The following is a 23,299-nucleotide window of genomic DNA, read 5'->3' as shown; positions in this document are numbered from 1 at the left end:
AAAATACAACAATCCACATAGTGGTTTGAAATGCTCAACTTTAGTGGTTTTTTTCAATCCTGGATTGGAGCCCATCTTAGTTTATAATCAATTTACTATGTAGATGTAGAAGCCTAGCTCAGACCGTGTTTCACTTTGCTCTGCTAGTCAATAGAATTATGGGGGCATAAAACCAATATTTTTGTACCTCCTTTCTTAGAAAATGAGCAACAGTGTGTTCACAGTGTAAATAAGATGTCTCATCCACATTTTACAAGATTTATAAAAAGAGAAATTTTCTGACTGGAAAGTCCATGGATGGTTCTTAGAGAGGAATGACTTAGGTGTGGACTCTCAGGTGAATCCTTAATGGTGATAATGGTATGACCTCACACTGGCTATAAAGATGTTCTCTTGCTGAAGAGTTTCCCTAAGGCAGCCTTCATGTCCCGGTTTCTCAGACTGTAGATGAAAGGATTTAGCATGGGGGTCACTGCCATGTACATCACAGTTATCACTGCATCCTTTAGGCTGTAGCTGCTCAGAGGGCGAAAATATGTACCCATCACTGTCCCATAATACAAAGATACAACTGTGAGGTGGGAGCCACACGTGGAGAAGGCTTTGGCTACACCCTTGGTGGATGGAACCCGTAGGACAGTGGCAAAGACCCGGATGTAGGAGATTATGATGCAAAGCAATGGCACACTAAAAACACAAACTCCAAAGTACATCATTTTCACATTCAAGTGGATATCAGAACAGGACAACTTGAGTAAAGGGATAATGTCACAGTAAAAGTTGGCCACTTCCCTGTTTCCACAGAAGGACAGACCAGCTGCCAGCAGGGTGTGGGGGAGGGCGTTGGTGTTTCCAATCACCCAAGACCCAACAACAAGCAGGACACAAGACCTTGGGCTGATGATTGTTGTGTAATGAAGAGGACGGCTGATGGCCACAGCACGGTCATATGCCATCACAGCCAAGATATAGCTATCTGTGTTAGCAAAGGCAATCATGAAATACATCTGTGCTAAGCACCCTCCAAAGGAGATGGCTTTGCTGCCCAAGAGGTGGTTTGCCAGCATTTTAGGGACAGTTAGAGATGAGAAGAGGATGTCAATAAAGGAGAGATTGGTGAGGAAAAAGTACATGGGGTTGTGAAGGCGGACATCAGAGCGAATGGCCAAGATGATGAGCAGGTTTCCAATCAATGTGATGGGGTAAATAAAGAAGAAGAGGATGAAGAAGACATCTTCCTGCTGTTGCTGACCTGTAATTCCCAGGAGAACGAACCCCTGGGTTGAGGACTGGTTGTCTTCCCTCATGGCTCCTGTGTGAAAAGAAGAAGCCAAATGATGAAAGAAGTTACTCTGCTTAATGATTGTCCTTGGCCACCACCTGGGACCCCAAGATGTGCCCACCCTCCCTACTCCACCAACAGCTGGGATTTAATAATTGAAGGAAACCCAGTTTTCATAATCCGTTTTCTAGACACCATTTTCATGGAAAATAATAAAGCTGAGAAAAATACAATTCTTTAATCTATTTGTTGACCATATAATTACTTAGCATGAAGTCTAAGGCAGGCACTGTGTTCGAGGAAAAAGGTGAATGGAGGCATTGTCTCTGCCTTCAAGGAACTTACAACTTACGGGGAAAGCAGAACCGTGGGTTCTTTTCATTTCGTGTGACAATGAAAGGACAGCATTTTGGAATCGCAGACAGCTCCCTGAGAGAGCATAATGTCCCGGGGAAGGGGTGTGTCTGTAGAGGAACTGCTCTGGACACTTGAGATTGGGTCCACTGACCAAACAGTGGGTCAGAGCCCAGGAGGTGACATATCTAAAATGGCCTATTGTACTTAGCTTAAACTTTTAATTGTGCATTAGGTGAAGGTTTACAGGGCAGATGATGAGTTTCCCATTCAACAACACATTGAACTTTCCTCGGCTGCCATCATTTCTGCCACCTCAGCTCCCTCTTGTTGCTATTGTTTTCCCTTTCACCCTAGTAACACCTGCTGATCCTCTGGCCTGGTATCCACCTCCCTCCCTCCCCCTCCTACCCCTGGCAACAGTCAAACTCTGTTTTAGTTTGAAAACCTTTTCTTGATTTAAAAAATAATAGTGGTCCCATACAATATTTGTGCTTTTGTGACTGACAGATGTGACTCAGCTCATCCATGTCACAAGGAGTGTCACAGATTCATTGTTGTTCTTTAATGTTGTCTTATTCCGTTGTATGCATGTAGGGATGCTTCCTCAGCCATTCTTCTCCCGATGGGCATTTTGGGTGTTTCCATCTTTTTCTATTTTGAATACAGCTGCCATGAATGTGTGGGTTTATACATTGGCTTGTGTTTTGGCTCTTATTTCTTTAGGATATATATCAAGAGGATGGATTGCTGGTTCACAAGGAATCTCTATTTCCTTTTTTGTGAGGAAGTACCATATCATTTTTTTACCATATTATTTTTACCAGTGGCACAGTAAGACAGTGCCAACTCTAAACAGTACCTACTCAGAATCCACCCCCCACTCCCAGCACTTTTCAGGAGTTACGGTCTCTCTACATCCTTTCCAACATTTGTTCTTTTCTATTTCTTAGAACTTGACAATATTTTTCATCTATAGTTGTTTTTCATCTGTGTTATGGCTAATGGTTGTGAGCATTTCCTCTTACCTTTGTTGGTGAACTGAATATCTTCTTTTCATATGGGATTGGCCAATTATAAATCACCAGGAGAAAAACCAGCCCATTGATATTAAAATCCCTTTCCAAACCCTAATTGCAATGTGTTTTCTTATTTGTCTCCAGCCTTTTCAAAATTATTTCTTTTGGTGACTACTCCACAATGACTTCAATGACCACTTTGCCAATGACTCTCAGACCCCTGTCTGTAGATTGATCTGCTTTCCCCACATTTCCATCTCTAGTCATCTTACTTTCAGACCTGCTCAAACTTCAACCTCTGCATGGCCAGCCAAAAGAGATTGCAGTCTCCTCCAGAGAAGCTATTGTTGAGTAATTTCTATTGTTTGTACCAAGTAATTGGTTTTGAATACTCCTTTAAAAAATACTTTTAGTGTGAGCTCATACAAACCTTATCACTCCATACATACCTCAATTGTATAAAATATATTTGTACATTCATTACCCTCATCATTCTCAAAACATTTGCTCTCCACCTAAGCCCCTGGCATCAGCTCCTCCTTTTTCTCCTCCCTCCCCACTCCCCACTCCCTCATGAACGCTTGGTAATTCCTAAATCATTATTTTGTCATATCTTATACTGTCTGATGTCTCCTTTCATCCACTTTTTTTGAGTCTAGGTTCACTCCATGAGCTCCCCACGGTAATGGTGCTCACAGGCACAACCACCTACATCCACTCACCTTTATGTCTGATCTTGTTGATACTTTTTTTTTGAACCAATCCCTATGCAGCCCCATTTTTGTCTTATATCTTAGCCCATCACACTTTTCTCTCTGAAATATAGTAATGCTTCCTGAACTGCTTGACTACAAGTTTCCTCCTCTTTGATTGGTCTTGCAGTCTGAGACTTCTAGTACAATTAGAGGCTTCACTGTGGCAGGTGCTCACCAAACCCCATGCTCTTCTCTTCTTCCTGGACACTCAGCTTGATTACATTCCACAGCCTCACTTGTAGGAAGAGGTGCCTGGGCAGCATAATGTACCTATGGATTGTGTTCTATGCACAGAGAATGCATGTCTGGTCATCTTCCTCCAAAATATGCTGAGCCTTCTTTCCTCTGCTTCTAAAGGCATTTGATTTGTTCTCCTGAATGTCTTTCTCCATCTTCACACAGAATTATAAAATCACAGGGTTGGAAAGACTCAGTAAAGTTGCAGGGCTCAGAGGCTGGCTCGCTTATATGGAATGACAGTGTGAGATTTCAGAGGGGGGAGCTCTTGGAAACAGAGCAGACTAAACTAATGTTAATAGGTCTCATTTGATTAAAATGTATAAAATTGTAGATTCATTATAAAACTCATTTAGATATATAAATAATCCTAACTACAGAGCTCCAAGTCCAGTTTTTAAAAAAATTACAAAACATTGCTTACAGATTAAAAGGATACTGAAACAGAAGAGTAGATATGTAATGTTAATAGAAAGACTCGTGATACAACCCCAATAAAAATACTCCTGGAGTTTTTTTTGGTTTGTTTTTAATCCCTATCAAAGTTGAACATTCATATACCTTTGACCCAGTGATTCTACTTAGAGATTAGACTCCAGAGAAAATCTATCACATTTGCTCAAGGAGACATTCACAGGGTGTGTATGGTCATATAGGATGCCTAGAATTGGTTCATCTATTAAAGAATAATAAAGACATTTTGGTGATTTCTTTTTAATGATATATGCACAAAGGTTAGAACTGACAAATTCACTTGGGCAAATTGGTGCTGATGGGAAAAAGCAAGTTTCTGGAAGATTTATACCTTATAATAAAATATGTAAACATTTTAGTATATTATAATACATATATATGCAGTAAAAGCACAAACCATGAATGGGAATATACTACCATCTGCAGAATTACCTTTGGTGTGGGAGATTTTAGATGGCAATAAGTGGGGTTTCCTATGTACCATTTATTTCTTTTAAAATATTGGAGCAAATATAAACTACTGCTGTTTGTTAGATCTAGATATTGAGTCCCTAGCATGTCATTCTCTTTGTTTTTCTAATGTTTTAATATCATAATAAACTGAAGGACAGAGTTCAGACAGTGGAGTATACATTCAAGAATGTATCTTGTCTTTTGTTAAGAGCAGGGATGCAGGAATAAAGTAGCCTGCACGAGAACTTTCAGTTTATATTGCAGAGGACTTTGTGTTCATTCATTAGTAGTAAGTTGTGATATAGTGGATATGTGGTTTGGCGAGCCCTTTCCAATATTAGAGCCATGCAACCTGCTACGCCACCTTCTACTAATTGAACTATGAACCTACGCATAACTAAGCAATAGGACAATCTTTTTTGATTGACAATTTGGCCCAAAGACAAATGCTTGGTGGTTTAAAAAAAGAGCCAAGCAAGCCAACTAAGGTTAAAAATTAAATATTAGCCCTAGCAGAAGACAAGTGGTTGAGCTAATCAATGTGTGAACCGATGAGCTGGGAAAAGGACCAGAGGCAAGCGCTTTCTCATCATGAGGGTTTGTGTTTAGAGATTTGAAGTTCTGGCTCTCCGGCTCTCTTCATGAGGAGGGATGGTTTTGTTGAAACTCTGGAGAATAGGGTAAAATAGATATACAGCCTCTGAGACAGGAGCTAAGATGTGCACCAATGTGGATGCTAGGGGCTGATTGACAGCCTCAAGTTCTGTGAGAGGTCCACATTATGCTGACACCAAACCATACCAAAACCCAAACCACTGCAATGGGGTCGACTGTCAGTGATCCATCAGGAAAGAGTAAGACTGTCCATTAGGACTCCTGGGACCATTAATCTTTATGGGAACAGACAACCCCATCTCTCTCCTTGAACTGACAACCATGCATTTAGTGGCTAACCTTGTTTTGAGATCCCTCATGAGGGTGATGTTGCTGAGGACAGCTTCAGAGAGACAGAAGAGACCAAGTACTTCTTCTTGGCATTATGGGGCAGCAATCAAGCAAAGCTATGCCTTCTGAGTGTGTTGAGACTTCCCCGATGCAATTGGTACATGGACAATGAAATAATATTTTTTCTGAAGCAATTCTCTAATGAGCACCATTGCAAAGAGAGGCAGCTTTGTAGTGCCTCTAACACCTAAGACAGAGCTTGTATGCATGTATACATTCACACACGTACACATTCACACACATACTCTTCCATGTTCATTTCCACATACTCACACATACTGAAGGCATTACTTCAAGAGGTACAGCTTAAGTCTGAGAATAGAAATCAGAAAGACCACTTCCCAATCCTACTTTCATGACCAACAACCCAGAAGAATTCTCAGATGCAGTCCTGAGCTTTGTTTTCCGTGTTTAAGAGGCTCCATTTTATGGCTGCCAGTACAAGACTGTATTTGCAGAAGGCGAAGCAGGATCCTCCAAGGAGGAGAGGCTAAGGAGAAGGCTGTCTGTCTGACTCTATTTCTTTGGCCTGTATTTATCATCATCTCCCCTCTCTTTAAGAACTTGAGTTCTGCAATCAGGCCACGGTTGAGTCTTGACGACAGAACCCAAGTTCTCAAAGAGAGTTCTAGATTTTTTGCTACTTATAATTTGCCTTTAAATTATTCATTTCCTTATTACATTTTTCATCTCATGAAAATGATACAAGAGCTCAACTTACCTTTTGGCGTTCAGGGAGGCTCAGTGGAGATAACTTGTATAATAAGGCTGTGGCCACATGGACTAAGGGCTTGGTTAAAATATAGTTACTCCATTAAAAAAAAGATATTATCCCTTGCCACTGTAAAGCTTTTTTATTTTTATCCTCCAGTGTCTGCAGTCCTGTCTGAGGAGTCTGTGCTGACACAGATACTTCCCCAGGAGAGCTGGCCCTGTGCTCTTCACTCCTCTTTCACAGGTAAAAATTGACTGCCATAACCCTAGTGCTGCTCAACATTCTTTTTGGGGGTGTATGATGGAGGAAGAGTCCTTAGTGGACTTGGAGAGTAGGCCCCTGTTGTGTTTCAGAGGTGGAAAAACAGGGCCAGGAGGATATGGAAACAGCCCAGGGTACAGTAAAAGATGCAGACAGGACCTGTGGGCCTGAAGTTGTCTTGAATGGAGCCTAAAGATAAACTCTCTTAGTTTCTTCCTGAAAGCACAGGTCATGGCATAGAGACAATTTGGAGATATTCACCTCATTATAAAGTCTCTTGAAGCACAATTCCCTCAGGTATTCATTCAGGCCAAAATCAGGGTAATTGTTGAAATTCAGTTGCACAATCCTTCGGCTGTGCCTTAAGGGATATAGTGGCTCTTAATAGCAATTACTGGGGTACTCATAGACACTGTTGAGAACTCCTGATCCATCCCTACCCCCAATATCTCTGATATTTCTTTCTGGCTTAGGAAGTCTTACTCTTACCTTCATGCCCACAATTGAAAGGAGTCAGTCTTTCTCTGTAGAAATGTGTTTTGATGATAGCAGCTGTATCCAGTGATTCACAAAGTGATTGTCATTTCCCTCTTGATCCATCCCCAACACCTCCATAGTTAATTCGCAATATAGTGCAGATGTGGAGGTACCAGGTCCACTATTGAGGATATTGCAACTGGAGTCTGAAGAGCATGTGTGTAAGCAACTTCTAAGGGTGCAGGACCAATGAGAATGAAATGGAAGACTCGTTCTCAATTTATTTGCACGCTCACATTCACCCACAATTTGGAAAATTTGTCTTACCTGAAGTGAAGCAAGAGACAATAGTCTTCTAGGCTAGCTACTTGAGGCCTAGACTCAATACTTGCCTATAGGCAATGAGTTTAAACTGACCTAACTTCTCTTACATTGTGTAACAGGAGGAAACCAAAGGGAAATAGAAACATTATAATTTATTTAATGAATAAATTATTTTTAGTCTGTCCTAAGCAGATATTTTTGGAAGGTCTGGAGGAAACACCTTTGCAACAAGGCATTAAGAAAGGCCATCACTCATTGTAGGATACTCATCCTCTTGACATGATCGCTGAAGACAAAATGGGTGCATAAGTAAATGTGGGGAAGAAAACTGATGGTCCCACTTGTTCAAAGATATAATGTCTTGAAATTAAACAAGCAGCCATCTAGTAGGGGGACAACACAGCCCACACAGAAGAAGCACACCACACTGTGTGATCATGAGGTGCCGATGGGAAAAGGTATCAGAAGGTCAAAAATAAGCCACTGAATAAATAATCAACCCAATCAATGTGAAGGAACATGGATGTAGTGGTGACCCAAAACCTACCTGTCAGATAATTGGATAGGTCCTCACAGAAGGGCCAAAAGGAAGGGATGATATATCTAGGGTCCAGTGCAGCACTGATGAAACACATAACTACCCTCTAGTTCTTTAACATTCTCTCTCCCCCTCCACTAATAAGGTTTCAGTGCTACCTCATTAACCTTGTTAGTCTTGTGTATGGTCATTGGTAAAATTAAGATGGTTTGATGGATGAAATCCAACATAGGTAACCCCCTAGAAAACATAACGGAAGAAATAGTTTCCTGAAGGTCTGGGAAGAGAGTGGGCGAAATGGCGGAAGGGGTAGCTGATAGCAATTATGATTGTATAACCCTGCTCAAGGGGAACAAACAACAGAAATGTAGATGAATGGATATATTAGATAGTATAACATACATCAATATATATAATGCTTTAGGAGGTAGCAGAGGAGGAGGTAAAGGGGAGCCTACATGAAGGAAGTAAAACAAAAGGAGAATGTTTTCAAACTGATTGTGGTAAGAAGTGTACAATACTGCTTGATATGACAACTATGGAATGTTACGATATCTGTAAGAGCTCCCAATAAAATGATTAAAAAAAGAAAGATCAGAGACTTCCAGAAAGATGGTGACTGAGTAACACATACCAGAGGGACTCCATAGAAATCAGCCTGGGAGTTGCTAAGAAGAAATTAAAAACCGCTGGATCAAAGGTGGAGCACCATAAAGGTAAGTAGGCACAGATCCACAAACATTTGGGGGCCTGGGGCTTTTGGCTTACCACAGTGGGGGCCAGGTAGGGTTTGACCTTATCCCCACCGCTATATCAGCCAGAGCCAATACCATTTGGAGTCAGTGCAGGGTTTAATCTTAACACAGCCACAGCTTACTGTCACCTCACAGCTGGGATAAAGCCCTTGCAGCCCCATGGCAAGGGATCTAGGCTCAGCTACATTGTTACTTTTGTTTCCCACTCTTCTCTATCACCCCATAGTCTCAATGGGCTTACTATTTCATTTTTTTCTCCTCTTTGTCTCTTCCCTGTTCTTTCACACACCACTGCGGACTTACACCCTGTGCATTGTAGCCCCAAACTGGGGAAAGCCCAGCTGACTTCCACCGGTGGTTAATGCACCCAACTTCTTACTGGGGAATTCCTGCCTGTGTGGCTGGGGAGCTTCTATTTTTCCTCTATTGTCCCTACTGACTGAGGGAACTTCCTCCTGCCTAATTTAGTGCCTCAAACAGCCTAAAGCAGTTCGGCCAACACTTGCCAACGTTCCAACCTGCTTTAGAAACCTCTGCCCAAGTTCCACAGTGATCTACCTGCCCACCATTCATGGTGCTCTACACCAACTCAGGCAACCCACCAGCCTTCTGGGGCACTCCCTTTGAGAGTGAAGCCACAGGAGGATAAAGGGGTAGGCTTATTCCATAGCGAAATTAACTGCAGGCAGTTAGAAGAAGCATTTCTACGAGTCTCCCAGAGAGAACCAGTGCTTTTCTACTCCCTGGAAAGTAGCACCTGATTCCTCTAAAACAACGCAACACAAACAGCAATCAGCCCCAAATGACCTCAACAAAAAATACGGGAGAAACAAAAGGCAATTGTAGAAGATGTCCCGAATCTAATGACATGCATAGGAGAAGCAGACATTGGGCGGCCACAGAAAGAATTTTCAGAATGATGCCTGGAGTTATACAGGATATGAGAGAAATAATACAGAAAAAGAATGCAATGATAGAGGAGATAAAGTCCACCCACTAAATAGAAATGCAAGAGCTTAGGGAGGAGATAACAAAAACCAGTAGAGGACACATGGACCTTGAGAATTGACTGGAGGAAGCAGAGAACCACACAAGCAACTTGGAGGACAGCCAAGCAGACTTTAACAAACACGAAAAAAATCTAATAAGATCACCAGAGAAGCTGAAGAAAACCTATGAGCTATGTCTGATGAGGAACATCAGAATAATTGGAGTACTGGAGGAAGACAAAACAAAGAGGTTATCTGCAACAATTGTGAATGAATTCTCGGAGGAAAACTTCCCCAGTTTAATGAATCAAAACCAGGCAACCATTCAGGAGGCTGAAAGAATAGCAGCTTTACTGAATCTGAAGAAGTCACCATGGCACATAATAGTTAAACTATTCAAATTTGAGGAAAAAGAAAATCATGAGAGTAGCTAGGGAAAACCGAGCAATCAGATATAAAAGTTCCAAAATAAGAATATGCTCAGACCTATCAGTAACGATGACGAAAACGAGTGAGAGGAGTAACATATTCCAAAAATTGAAGGAAAACAAGGCAAACCAAGTACCCAGCCAAATTATAGATCAAGCTAGATAAGACAAGAGTCTTCCCAGACAAGGAAAAACTCAAAGAATACGTTACAAGAAACCCAGCCAGAGGCTGGACCCAGCACCATAAATTAAGTGGATTCCTGCCCTTCCCCCGAAAAGAATTTGTTCCAAAGGATGACATTGACTCTGCAGCTATGGGAGATGGACATATTTGATCAGAGCACACGGGAGCAGATGAAGGGGCAGGAGGAGAGAGTGGAGCACAGCCTGGCCCACCAGGCCGTGATGATGATGTTCCTGAGTAGAGCAGCCAGTCCACAGAGAGAACAACATGGCTGGCCCTACTATGAGACATGATGCCCCTCAGTGACTAAGGGCGATACAGGGGACAGCACCGGAGACACAGTGTGGGAATTGCACCTGACCTGATCCCACCACACCGAGGCAAATCACTGGGGGAGTGCAGCGGAACAGCAAGGGAATGGAGTGGCAAGGTCCCCAGGGAATGCTGAAAGTGGACTTTGGGGCCAGGGCGTGGTGCCCCAACAGACTGGACTGGAAAATGCTCCTAAGGGCCAGCAAACAATCCCTGAACTAACTACAAGCTTTTCTCTTGTGAACTGTTTTGTTCTGTTCTTTTTCAGTGGTTTGTTTTGGTTGTTTTGTTGTCTGGTTGTATACTGTTGCTTTGTTTTCCTCTGTCTAGTTTTCGTGCATGTTAGTGACTCCACAGGTCTGTCTGAATAGGACAGGCTGGATGAACTATCTGGATGAAAAACAACGGGACCGACAGTTCCGGGGGGACTTGGGGTGGGGAGGTAGGGGGGGTAAGGAAGTGGTGTTAACAAACCCAGGGACAAGGGAAAAACATGGGACCCCAAATGGTAGAGAAGGGGGAGTGGCAGGCCTGGTGGGAAATGATCAAGGGTAAGGTTGCTTAGAGAAGAGGTATACTCTAGCCCAGGTGGCGATGAAGCATGGTAGTAGGGCAGGAGGAAGGTCAAGGGAGATGGAGGAAAGAGCTAGGAGTCAAAGGGCATTCATGGAGGTCTAGACAAAGACATGTACATGCAAATATATATAGGAGGATGGGGAAATAGATCTATGTGTCTATATTTATAGGTCAAGTATTAAGGTGGCGGAAGGACCTTGGGCCTCTACTCAAACACTCCCTCTATGCATGAATACCTTCTTTTATTAAATTGGAACTCTATGATGCTCACTCTCCCAACACAACGGCTGGAGCCAAAGTGGGTGAACAAGTAAATGTGGTGAAGAAAGCTGATGGTGCCCGGCTATCAAAAGAGATAGTGACTGGGGTCTTAAAGGCTTGAAGATAAACAAGCGGCCATCTAGCTCAGAAGCAACAAAGTCCACATGGAAGAACACACCAGCCTGTGTGATCGAGTGGTCCCAAAGGGATCAGTTACCAGGCATCAAAGAACAAAAAATCATATCATTGACTGCACACCTCCATGACAGGATTGCTGAAGACAAATGGGTGCATAAGCAAATGTGGTGAAGAAAGCTGATGGTGCCCGGCTATCAAAAGAGATAGTGTCTGGGGTCTTAAAGGCTTGAAGGTGAACAAGCGGCCATCTAGCTCAGAAGCAAATAAGCCCACATGGAAGAAGCACACCGGCCAGTGCGATCACGAGGTGCCCAAGGGACCAGGTATAAGGCATCATGCAAAAAAAAAAAAAGATATGTGTGTGTACGTATGTGTATATATGTGTATATGTATATATGTATATATATATATCATATTAAATGAAGGGGGAAGTGCAGAGTGGAGACCCAAGGCCCAAGTGTCGGCCAATGGAGATCCCCTCATAGAGGGGTTTAGGAGAGGAGATGGGTTAATTAGAGTGTGAGGTAGTATCGATGAAGAACACAGCTTTCCCCCAGATCCTGGATGCTTCCTCCCCCCAACTACCATGATCCGAATTCTACCTTGCAGGGCTGGATAGGACAGAGGCTGTACACTGGTACATATGAGGGTTGGAGGTACAGGGAATCCAGGGTGGATGATACCTTCAGGACCAAGGGTGTGAGGGACGATGCTGGGAGAGTGGAGGGTGAGTGGGTTGGAAAGGGGGAACTGATTAAAGGGATCCACATGTGACCTCTTCCCTGGGAGAGGGACAGCAGAGAAAGGGCGAAGGGAGACTCCAGATAGGGCAAGATATGACAAAATAACGATGTATAAATTACCAAGGGCATATGAGGGAGGGGGGAATGGGGAGGGAGGGGGGGGGAAAAAGAGGACCTGATGCAAGGGGCTTAAGTGGAGAGCAAATGCCTTGAGAATGATTGGGGCAGGGAATGTATGGATGTGCTTTATACAATTGATGTATGTATATGTATGGATTGTGGTAAGAGTTGTTTGAATCCCTAATAAAATGTAAAAGAAGAAAAGAGAAAAAAATGATTAGGGCAAAGACTGTACAGATGTGCTTTATACAATTGATGTATGTATATGCATGAACAGTGAAAAGAATTGTATGAGCCCCCCAAAATTGTTAAAATTAAAAAAAAAAAAAGAAACCCAGCCATACACACACACACACACACACACACACACACACACAGCTTGTATTGTCTTGAATTTTCCTTCCATTCCTATCTTCTCAAGTGTCTTAAACAGGAATTGGTGTTGGATGTTGTCAAATTCTTTTTCTGCATCCATCAATATTATCATGTGTTTGTTATAGTTTTTCATGTCAATGTAACCAATGATATTAATGTTCTTTCGTATGTTGTACCATCCCTGCATCCCTGGTATGAATTCCACTTGGTCATGTATAATTATTTGTTTTATATACTTTTGTATTCCATTGGCCAATATTTTGTTAAGGATTTTTACATCGATGTTCATTTGGGATATTGGTCTATAGTTCTCGATTCTTGTGGGTTCCTTGCCTGATTTTGGTATCTGAGTTATACTAGCTCCATATAAGAAGTTCTGCGTTTGCCATCTTTTTCTATCTTCTGGAAGAGGTTGTGTAGGAATGGTGTGATATTTTCCCTAAATGCTTGGTAGGATTCTCCAGTGAAGCCATTTGGTCCAGAGGATTTTTTTGTCTATTTCTTCTATTGCTATGCATCTGTTGAGATTCTTGATATTCTTTTGGGACAGTCTAGGGAGGGTTTTTCCCCCAAGAATTTGTCGATGTCTTCCACGCTGTTGAATTCATTGGAGTACAATCCCTCGTGGCACTGTGTATTCTTTTGATTAAATTAGGGTCTGTTATAATGTCCCCACTTTCATCACTTACACTTGCTAATGAAATTTGTTCCCTCCTTTTTTGGTTAGGTTTGACAGTGGTCTATCGATTCCGTTTCTCCTTTCAAAGAAACAACGTTTAACAGCCTTAATTTTTTCCATAGTTTCTTATTTTCCCTCTCCTGAAACTCAGCCCTGATTTTTATTATTTATTTTCTTTTGCTATTAATAGGATTGTCCCATTGACTCTGCTCTAGTTGTAAATGTTGTACTAGCATATCAATCATGAGTCTCCCTGGCTTTCTCGTGTGTGCATGCATTGCTATGAATCTTCCTCTGATAACTGCCTTAGCTGTGTCCCATAATTTTTGGTACATCAAGTTTTCATTCTCGTTGGTTTCTAGAAATTTCCTAATTTCATCTTTGATCTGTGTCAGGACACACTCCTTTGGCAATAGATAAGTATTCGTCCTCCAATTGTTTGTTCTTGTTATCATCTTCCTCTTGTTGATTCCAGCATTATGGCACAGTGGTCAGAGAGAGAGGTCTGTAGGATATCAAAGTGCTGAAATTTATGTAGATTCACCTAATGCTCCAGCATGTGGTCTGTCTTTGAATAGGTGCCATGTGGGCTTGAAATTGAATGTGAATTTTTTATTTGGAAATTGTCTAATGGTAGTGTTTAGATCTCTAGCCTCCTTGTTGAGTTTCTTCCCTGTGATCTATCTTTCTCAGAGAGTGGTTATTGAAGTCACCTACTATAATTATTATGGCTTTGATTTCTTTTTTGGTCTTTTGGAGTGTTTGTTTGACGTATTCAGTGGGCTCCTCATTCATAGAATATATGTTTACAATGCTTAGTAGTTCTTTATCTACCATTCCCTTGAGCATTATATAGCGTCCCTCCTTATCTCTTTTTAAGGTTTGCACTTTGAGGTCAATTTTATCTGAGATTAGGGTTACAACCTCTGCTTTTAAAAAAATTTCTGTTGGCTTGGCATGTCTTTCTCCAGCCTTTGATTCTCAGCTTATTATTGTCTGTAGACTTGAGATGTGTCTCCTGTAGGTAGCGGATTGATGGGTTGTGTTTTCTAAGCCAGTCTGCTAGCCTCAGTCTTTTAATGCCTGAGGTTTGGCCAGTGATATTTAGGGTTGTTATCTCCATCTGAGGATTCTGTGATGTCATCTTATACCTTTTGTGTTGGGTGTTTTCCTACCTTCCTTTCTTATTAGTGTGTTGTGCATGTGTGTTCACTCTTGACTTCTTTCCATCCTTAAGCCAATGCTATCTTGGGGTCTGTTTTCTCTTTGTTGCCCTCTGGGTGAGGTTGTTCTATGTGGTTGTCTCTTATTTATGCTTGGTGAGTGTTGTTCTTCTGCCCATACTCAGTCGGTAAGGCTCTTTTGTAGGGCTGGGTTTCTTGTAACGTATTCTTTGAGTTTTTCCTTGTCTGGGAAGACTCTTACATCTCCATCTATCTTGATATATAATTTGGCTGAGTAGAGTATCCTTGGTTTAGCATTGTTTTCCTTCAATTTTTGTAATTTGTTACTCCACTCTCATCTTCTTCATTGTTTCTGCTGATAGGTCTGAGCATATTCTTATTTGGCAACCTTTATATCTGATTGCTTGCGTTTCCCTACCTGCTATCATAATTTTCTCCTTTTCCTCAAAGTTGGACAGTTTAATTATTATGTACCTTGGTTACTTCGTCTTTGGATAGAGTCTAGCGGGTGTTCTTTCAGCCTCCTGAATGGTTCCCTGGTTTTCATTTATTAAGCTGGGGAATTTTTCCTCCAAGAATTCTCTCACTAGTGTTGTAGATGATATCTTTGTTGTGTCTTACTGACAAGTCGATAATTCTAATGTTGTTCCTCTTAATGGCATGAGACATTGATCTTAGGCTTTCTTCAGCTTTTATGATGATCTTATTAGATTTTTTTTTCACATTTGTTCAAGTCTTTTTGGGTGTCCTCCAAGTCACTGGTGTGGTTCTCTTGGTGTGGTTCTCTGCTTCCTCCAGTCGATTTTTGAGGTCCGTGTATCTGCTACTGGTTTTTGTTATCTCCTCTCTAAGCTCTTTCATTTTCATTTTGTGTGGACTTTATCTCCTCTATCATTTCACCCTTTTTATGTATTGTTTCCTCATAACCTGTATTATTCCAAGAAACGTGAAAATGTCTTTCTATGGCAGTTCAATGTCTGCTTCTTTTATGCATGCTGTTAGGTTCAGGACATCTTCTGCCATTGCCTCTTGTTGCTCCTGCTTTTACATTGAAGTCATTGGGACTGATGACTGCATTGTGTTGTTTTAAAGGAACCATGTGACATTTTCCAGGCAGTCGAATTGCACTGGCTGTCTCTGGGAGACTCGTAGGAATCTTTCTCCGAACTTACTACAGGTAATTTCACTATGGAATTAACCTATCCCTTTATCCTCCCGTGACTTCTTTATTGGAAGTCGCCTCTGTTTCCTTTTTCCTCCTCCTGCCCCGCCATCACTTTCCCCCTTTTCCAACTCTTAGTGCTTCCTCTACACCTGCTTGGTGTTGCTCTCATACTCACAGGATCTCTACCCTCTCTTAGATGCTGGTTCCGCTTCCCTGATTGTTCCCCTGTCCATGACACCATCTGCTCACCACACCCTTCTCCCCTACTCCTTCTTCACCCTTTACCTTCCAGGGCCATTGACTCCATTGCCTTCCCCACCAGCTTCCCTCCCATGGTCCAACCTATGTAATTAGGCAAATCATCCATGTCCCAACCCAAACAGTAAGAAAACATAGAGATGAAAAAAAGGAAAGAGAAAAGATGAAAAACAAAAGATGAAAGAAAAAGAAAAAAAAGCCTACATAGGACCAGGTCTGTTTGCTGGACCCCATGAGACCCCCCACCCCACTCTGGACCAGATGGAGATCTGGAGCTGCTCTTCCTAGCCTGAAGTCCATTTGGGGGCTTCTCAGCGGCTCTGTGGCTCAATTTACTCCAAATTTCTGATCTGTTATGTTCTATTCCACACTGTCTCCCCACCTTTTTTCTCCATTATTGTCCCCTGAGTCCACATGCTCCAACCATGGGATACCATGTGTTGAGTTTTTGGTAGTCCCACAGTCCTCTCTGTGCCTTAGAAGCTCCATGCATGGACCTCATTCTCTTTGCTTGCTGTGCCTATTTGGAATCTAGGCTGACTGCCCCTTTCTCTTATTCCTTCCTGGTTTGCTTCTTTGTGGGCATGGTAGGTCGGTTCCTTTCCCCCACCAGAAGGTCTGGTGTTGTTATCTGCGGCATGCACTTCCAGGGTCAGGATCCAGCTGATTCTGGGTGGGGCTGGCACTGTTGTCATGTCTTTTCATGGATTCTTCCACATGTTATGTTTCCCTCCTGGTTTGGCGCTTCATGGTGGGGTCTGTATGCACATTCCAATTCTGTGGAGACACAAACAATATTCTCCCCCTGGGTGGGTTAGAGCCCTATTCCCCCCATGTCATCATCTCAGATTCTCCCCACCCTCCTTCTCTCTCTTCCTTCCCCCCTTCTTTATGTTGGATTCACATGTACCTCCTTGGGTTTGGTCTGATCTCCCTGCGACTGCCTACGCTTCCACCCATATATTGTGAGATGTGTCTTTTCTTCTATTCCTGCTGTGCTGATTACCCGAGGGGATTCATGTTATACTTGTCCTTTTGAGATTGGCTTACCTCACTTAACATAATTCCTTCCAACTCTTCCCATGAAACAACGTGTTTCTTGTGATCGTGCTTTTTAGTGCTGCATAGTTGTGTTAGACAGGGTTCTATATAGAGAAAAAAACAGATTGCTAGTAATTATATATCTATATATATCACAAGAAATAAACAGTTAAATTATAAAGCAGTTATACAGATAGATAACACAAGAAATAAACAGTTAAATAATAAAGCAGTACAAATGGCTCAGTACAATTCAAATGTGTTAGACAGTTGTGAGACACTGGCAGTCTTTCAAGTCTTGAGGGCCACCAGGTAGTCCAGTGTAGAGAGAATCAGACTATCCAGACACAGGCAGCAAACAGCAAGGCAGCTCACCAACAGCCAGGTCAGCAACAGTCAGTCCCCAGTTCAAGAGATGCAAACTCCAATTGTGTGGAGAAGCAGGTCTTAAAGGAACCTCAAATTACAGCGACACAGTCCACAGGTTAGGTGTCCCACAGGCAATGTAGCTTTCAAATTCTGGCACAGAACAAGCAAGGCAGCTGCACACTGGTTCGATGATCAAAGTGGAAGAGACAAGAAAGGCAAGGCTCGCAGAGCCATTTATCTGTCTGCCCTTCAATTAATCCCACATGTGTTTATCAGCCAGGCTGGCACAATAAACTAACTATCTCAATAGTAGTCCATTGTGTGTATTTTCCAGAATTTACTAAGCAACTTATATTCGGCGGAAATTTAGGTTGTTTACGACTCTTTGCGATTTTGAATTGCACCTTAATAAACACTGAAGCACAGATAAGTGATCATATATTGTTTCTTACCTTCTTTGGGTATATGCCCAATAGAGGGATGGCTGGGTCGTAAGGTTGATCAATTTCCATTTTCTTTAAATATTGCCAGATTTCTCCACAGTGGCTGTACATATCTACACTACCACTAACAGTGGAGGAGAGTTCTATTTCACCACCCCCTCCAACATTTGTTGTTCTCTTATTTTCTTATAACCGCAGGAGTGTTAGATGGTATCTCATGATTGTTTTATTTTGCATTTCTCTTATGGCTAAAGAACGGGAACACTTTCTCATGTGTTTGTTGTCCATACGGGTCTCCTCCCTAGTGAGATTTCTTTTCAGTTCTTTCGCCCACTTCCTTAGGGTGTTAACTGTTTTCATCTTTTTGCAGGCCACAAGGGTGTTGTAGATTTTAGTTATAAGACCTTTGTCTGATGTGTCATTACTAAAATCCTCTCCCAGTACGTGGGTTGCCTTGTTATGTTCTTGGTGAAATCTTTGAGGTGAACAGGTGTTTTATTCTTATTAAATCCCATTTGTCAATTTCCAGTTTACCTATGTGTGTACCCTTTCCTATTGCAGTGGGAAAATGATTTTAGGCTAATCCCAATTCCTACCTTGATGGTCCTGATGGCTTGGGGTTTTACTTCTAGGTCTGTAATTCACCTGGGATTTGTTATTATGCATGGGGTGAGGTAATCATCTTGTTTTATTTTTCTATATGTAGATGTCCATTTTTTCCAGCACTACTTGTTAAAAAGGGCATCTGCTTCCAACTTGATGGTTTTGGAACCCTTATCGAAGATCAGTTGTCTATATGCTGATGGTTTCACTTTTGGACTTTCGATTCTTTTCCACTGGTCTAAGTATCGGTCATTATGCCAGTACCACACTGTTAGGACCACTGTGGCTGTGCAGTAGGTGTTAAAATTGGGTAAAGCGTGTCCTCTGACTTTGTCCTTCTTTTTGAGGAGTTCTCTGCTAATTAAGGACTTCTTTCCTTTCGATATGAAATTGGTGGATTTGCATTATTTTCCTTCAATTTTTGGAATATGTTGCTCCACTCTCTCCCCTTCTTCATAGTGTCTGCTGATAGGTCTGTGTACATTTTTATTTGGGTACCTTTATAGGTTACTGCTTGTTTTTCCCTAGATGCTCTCATGATTTTCTCCTTTTCCTCAAATTTGGACTTGGATTATATGCCTTGGTGACTTCTTGAGATTAAGTCTAGCTGGTGTTCTTTCAGCCTCCTGAAAGGTGGCCTGCTTTTCATTCATAAAGCATGGGAAGTTCTCCTCCAAGAATTCCCTCACTATTTTGCCATTGAATTCTTTGTTGCGTTTTCCTTCTGGTAATCCAATTATTCTGATGTTTATCATCTTCATAGCATCAGCCATAACGCTCAGGCTTTCTTTAGCTTATCTGATGATCTTATCTGATTCCCCCCCCCCCCCACATTTGTTAAAGTCTGCTAGGTTGTCCTCTAGGTCACTGATATGGTTCTCTGTCTCCTCCGGTCAATTGGCAAAGTCCATGAGTTTGCTACTGGTTTTTGTTAGTTCATCGCTAGGTTCTTGTATTTCCCTTTGGTGTATGTTCTTTATCTCCTCTATAATTTCATCCTTTTCCTGTCTTTTTTCCCTCACATCCCGTATGACTCCAAGCAGAATTCTGAGGATTTCTCTCTGCAGCAGATCAATATATACTTCTTCTGTGCACATAATGAGGTTCTAGACTTCTCCCAGCATTGACTTTTGTTTCTCCTATTTTTTCGTTGAGGTCGTTGGAGCTGATAGCAGCTTCTGTTGTGTCGTTTTAGAGGAATTGGTGCTATTTTCCAGAGAGTTGAAGAGCAATGTGCTCTCTCTGGCAGACTTTTAGGAATGCTTCTTCGAACTTCCTGCAGCTAATTGCACTATGGCATGGAGCTACCACTTTATCCTCCTGTGCCTTCACTCTTTCCCTAGCCAACCAATATTCTGTTATTTTGAGGGCAAGTTGGATGGTCCTCTCAGGTGATACTGGTTGGATGGTTGTGGACCTGGGAGGATGGTGCTGCGATGGATGATCTCACAGGAAACTGTGCTGGTGTGGCCTACTGGGGATTGGGTGCCACAGTGGATGTGAAGGGTTGGCTGCTGAAATGGGAGTGCTTCAGAAGGCAGGTGGGTGTGCCCGCTTTATTGTAGAGCACTGCAGATGGTGGGTGGAATTTCCCTAGTCCACTAGGTCACTGCATATGTCGAGCAGAGTGTCCTGAAGCAGTGTGGAGCTCTGGAGAGTGTTTCCAGAGCTGCTTCTTCTTTAGGCCACGAGAGTCACTATGGAAGGTGGGAGGAAGTTCCCTTAGTCATGGGGAACCATAGAGAATGGGCAGGACTCCCCACCACACAGAGAGCTGTGAAAGACAGATAGGGGATCTCCTAGCCAAGTGAAACACCCCAAAGTGCGAGCAGATGATTCCCAAGTAGTCTTGGAGGGTAGACGTGTGGTTCCCTGCAGTGGGAAGTGGGTGGGCTTTCCCCAGCTGGGTGTTATGCTGCAGAGGGCAGAGCTCCCCAGTTGTGTGCTGGGTGGGCATAATTAATCCAGGCTAAAGTGAGTGGCCTGGATGTCTGCAGTCGCATATGAGATGAAATGGAAGAGAAAAAACCCATTGAGTCCACTGAGACTCTGGGGTGGGGAGAGAAAAGAGCGAGAAACAAAAGTGAAGATATAGCTGAGCCCTGCTCACCTGACCATGGGCTTGGAGGGGTTTAAACCCTGCCCAGGGGCAGCAGCAAGCTTTTGCTGTGCTGAAGTAAATGCCTTGGGCCGGCCAAAGAAGCCCAGCTCTGGCAGAGATGGTAGTGGGGCTAAAGTTAAGCTTTAGCTGGCCTCCACAATGGTAAGCCAAAAGCTCACAGCTCCTCAAAGCCTAGTGGATCTGTACTACTTGTCTTTATAGTGCTCCTCTTATACCTGGCAACGTGGAACTTCCCTCTCAGTTGGTGTCCTGCGCTGATTTCGGCGGTGTCCCTCTGGTATGTATTACTCCATCACTATCTTTCCAGAAGTTCTCTGAAAATTATGTTCTTACTAGTTATCAAATTTCTCTCTTAATGTTCCTGTCAGATTCTCTTCTCATCCATGGCTTGCATACCAGGTATCCATGTGAGGCCAGGGATGGACAGCTGTACAGAAGACTATGGAAAATGATGCTTGACTCTTAAAATTTGAAAATATTATCTCTGGGCTGTGGCCATAGCTTGATTTAGCTTATCCAAGTAATTTGTGACCACCATCCCTACCCATTCTTTACAAGATTCATTCATCCATCTATTTTTATTCATTCATTACACTAGGTTTTCATTTCTGTAGATAATTTTCTTAATTACTATAATTAAATTTTTTAAATCAAACTGATTCTGATCTGTGGCCTATGAATTTTGCTCCAAAGCTTCATACCTTCACTCTAGTCTTTGAGTACATCCATGAAACTGTCCAGTGGAATCCTTGGAAACACGTTGGAAACAAAACGTATTGTTTTTAAGTACCTCTTGTTCACTATTTTAATTAGAGGCATCCTCTTTCAGTGGCTCAACCTCAATAACTTGTGGTTTCCTGAATCACTGCTATCATATGAAAAGACTACCTCGATATTTTCTACTTCCATGTTACGTTGCATTTAAAGCCTTTGTGTACACCTTTACTCTATCTTCTCAGATTCTTCCAAGAGCTGCCTTACTGAACCCCTGCTTTCATCATCTGCACTTTTCCTTACCTATCTCTCTATCTGCAATCTATGACTTCAGATAAATTCTTAACATTCCTTGATTTTGTCAAATATCTATCTATCTATCATCTATCATCTATCTATCTATCTATCTATCTATCTATCTATCTATCTATCTATCTATCTATGTATCATTTTCTGTCATCCATGAATTAACCACTTAACTTGCAAATTAAGACTTTAGCAATAACTTTATCTAATCGCCCACTGCTCTTATCTCAGTCCACTCCCCTTACTCTGCTTTCTTGTATTTCCTCTCATCCATTGTCCTTGGTAACTTTTCTCTTGCTTAAAATCATTGCATCTTTACCTCTCAAAAGTGTACTTTTAAGTTGTTTCTAAATATCAGGGCTCCATATTCTTATTAAAGTATACTAGTAACAATCTTTGGGGTTTTAACACCCCCCCCCCCAATTTACTCTTATGTTGATAGCTTTCATTCAAATTATTGCATAGCTCTATAGTTCATGTAGGAAAAAAGTGATCACAGCACTTGCTGGCTGGATTGTTCCTAATTACCATAGAAAAATGTATTATTATTACACAATGGAGTATGGAGGACTAAGACTGATTTGGAATCCAGGAGATTCTCTATGATAAACTGAGGGACTGGTTAAGAATGTAATGGAGCTATGGACATTGGGGCTCTACCTTTTACTCCCTCAACAAAAGAACACTTTGTTCTATTAAACTGCCATTCTATGATGCTCACCTTCCCGACACGATCGCTGAAGACAAAGTGGGTACATAAGCAAATATGGTGAAGAAAGTTGATGGTGCCCAGCTATCAAAAGATATAGCGTCTGGGGTCTTAAAGACTTGAAGATAAACAAGCAGCCATCTAGCTGAGAAGCAACAAAGTCCACATGGAAGAAGCACTCCAGCCTATGTGATCATGAGGTGTCGATTGGATCAGGTATCAGGTATCAAAGACCCAGACCAAAAAAATCATAATGTGAATGAGTGGGGGACTTTGGAGTGGAAGCCCAAACTAATATGTAGGCCCTTAAGAAGAGCCATGGGAAGAATATGGGCCAGTCAGGGTGCAGTATGACATGGAAGAAACATACAGCTTTCCTTTGATTCTTTAATGCTTCATTCCCACCCACTATCATGACCCTAATTCTACCTTACAGTTCTGGCTATACCAGAGCATGTACATGGGTATAGCTAAGAGCTGGAAAAACAAGGAGTGCAGGATAGATAAACTCCTCAGGACCAATACTGAGAGTAGCCATACCAGGAGGGGAAGGGGAAGGTGGGGGGAGAATTGCGGAGCTTATCACAATGATCTACCTATCACCCTATCACAGTGGTATGGACAACAGACAAGAGGGTAAAGGGAGAGATTGTACAGTGCAAGACATGAAAATTATAATTATCAATAGTTTCTGAGGGAGGGCAGGAGGAATGGGAGGGAAGGGAAAAAATGAGGAGCTGATACCAAGGGCTCAAACAGAAAGAAATTGCTTTGGAATAAAGAAAGAATGTAATGCAGCTAAATTCTCTATGCTTATAATTGTTTCTAGAAAGCCAGCTGTGGTGGGGGAAGACCCTCACAGATATAGATATAAATACATTAATACCCATTCTCATAAATGGTCACAGTCCTCCAATAACCGCCATAAATA

The 23,299-nt window shown here is 42.1% G+C and overlaps 1 protein-coding gene across 1 annotated transcript; it reads right to left on the bottom strand.

Moving 5' to 3' along the window:
- Nucleotides 1-377: 377 nt before the first annotated feature.
- On the bottom strand, nt 378-1,307 carry LOC142458178 (olfactory receptor 1A1-like). Its single transcript, XM_075559229.1, has one exon. It carries the CDS (start codon nt 1,305-1,307, stop codon nt 378-380), a length of 930 nt encoding a protein of 309 aa, XP_075415344.1.
- Between the last annotated feature and the right edge of the window lie 21,992 nt (nt 1,308-23,299).

The sequence above is a fragment of the Tenrec ecaudatus genome, chromosome 10, assembly GCF_050624435.1.
Source record: "Tenrec ecaudatus isolate mTenEca1 chromosome 10, mTenEca1.hap1, whole genome shotgun sequence".
NCBI lineage: Eukaryota > Metazoa > Chordata > Mammalia > Afrosoricida > Tenrecidae > Tenrec > Tenrec ecaudatus.
The sequence above is the reverse complement of the archived record's forward strand: the minus strand, read 5'-3'. Positions and strand labels throughout refer to the sequence as shown.

Bases quoted from the DNA above. Each gene is read 5' to 3' on its own strand.
- LOC142458178 (XM_075559229.1), bottom strand. From the start codon at position 1,307: ATGAGGGAAGACAACCAGTCCTCAACCCAGGGGTTCGTTCTCCTGGGA.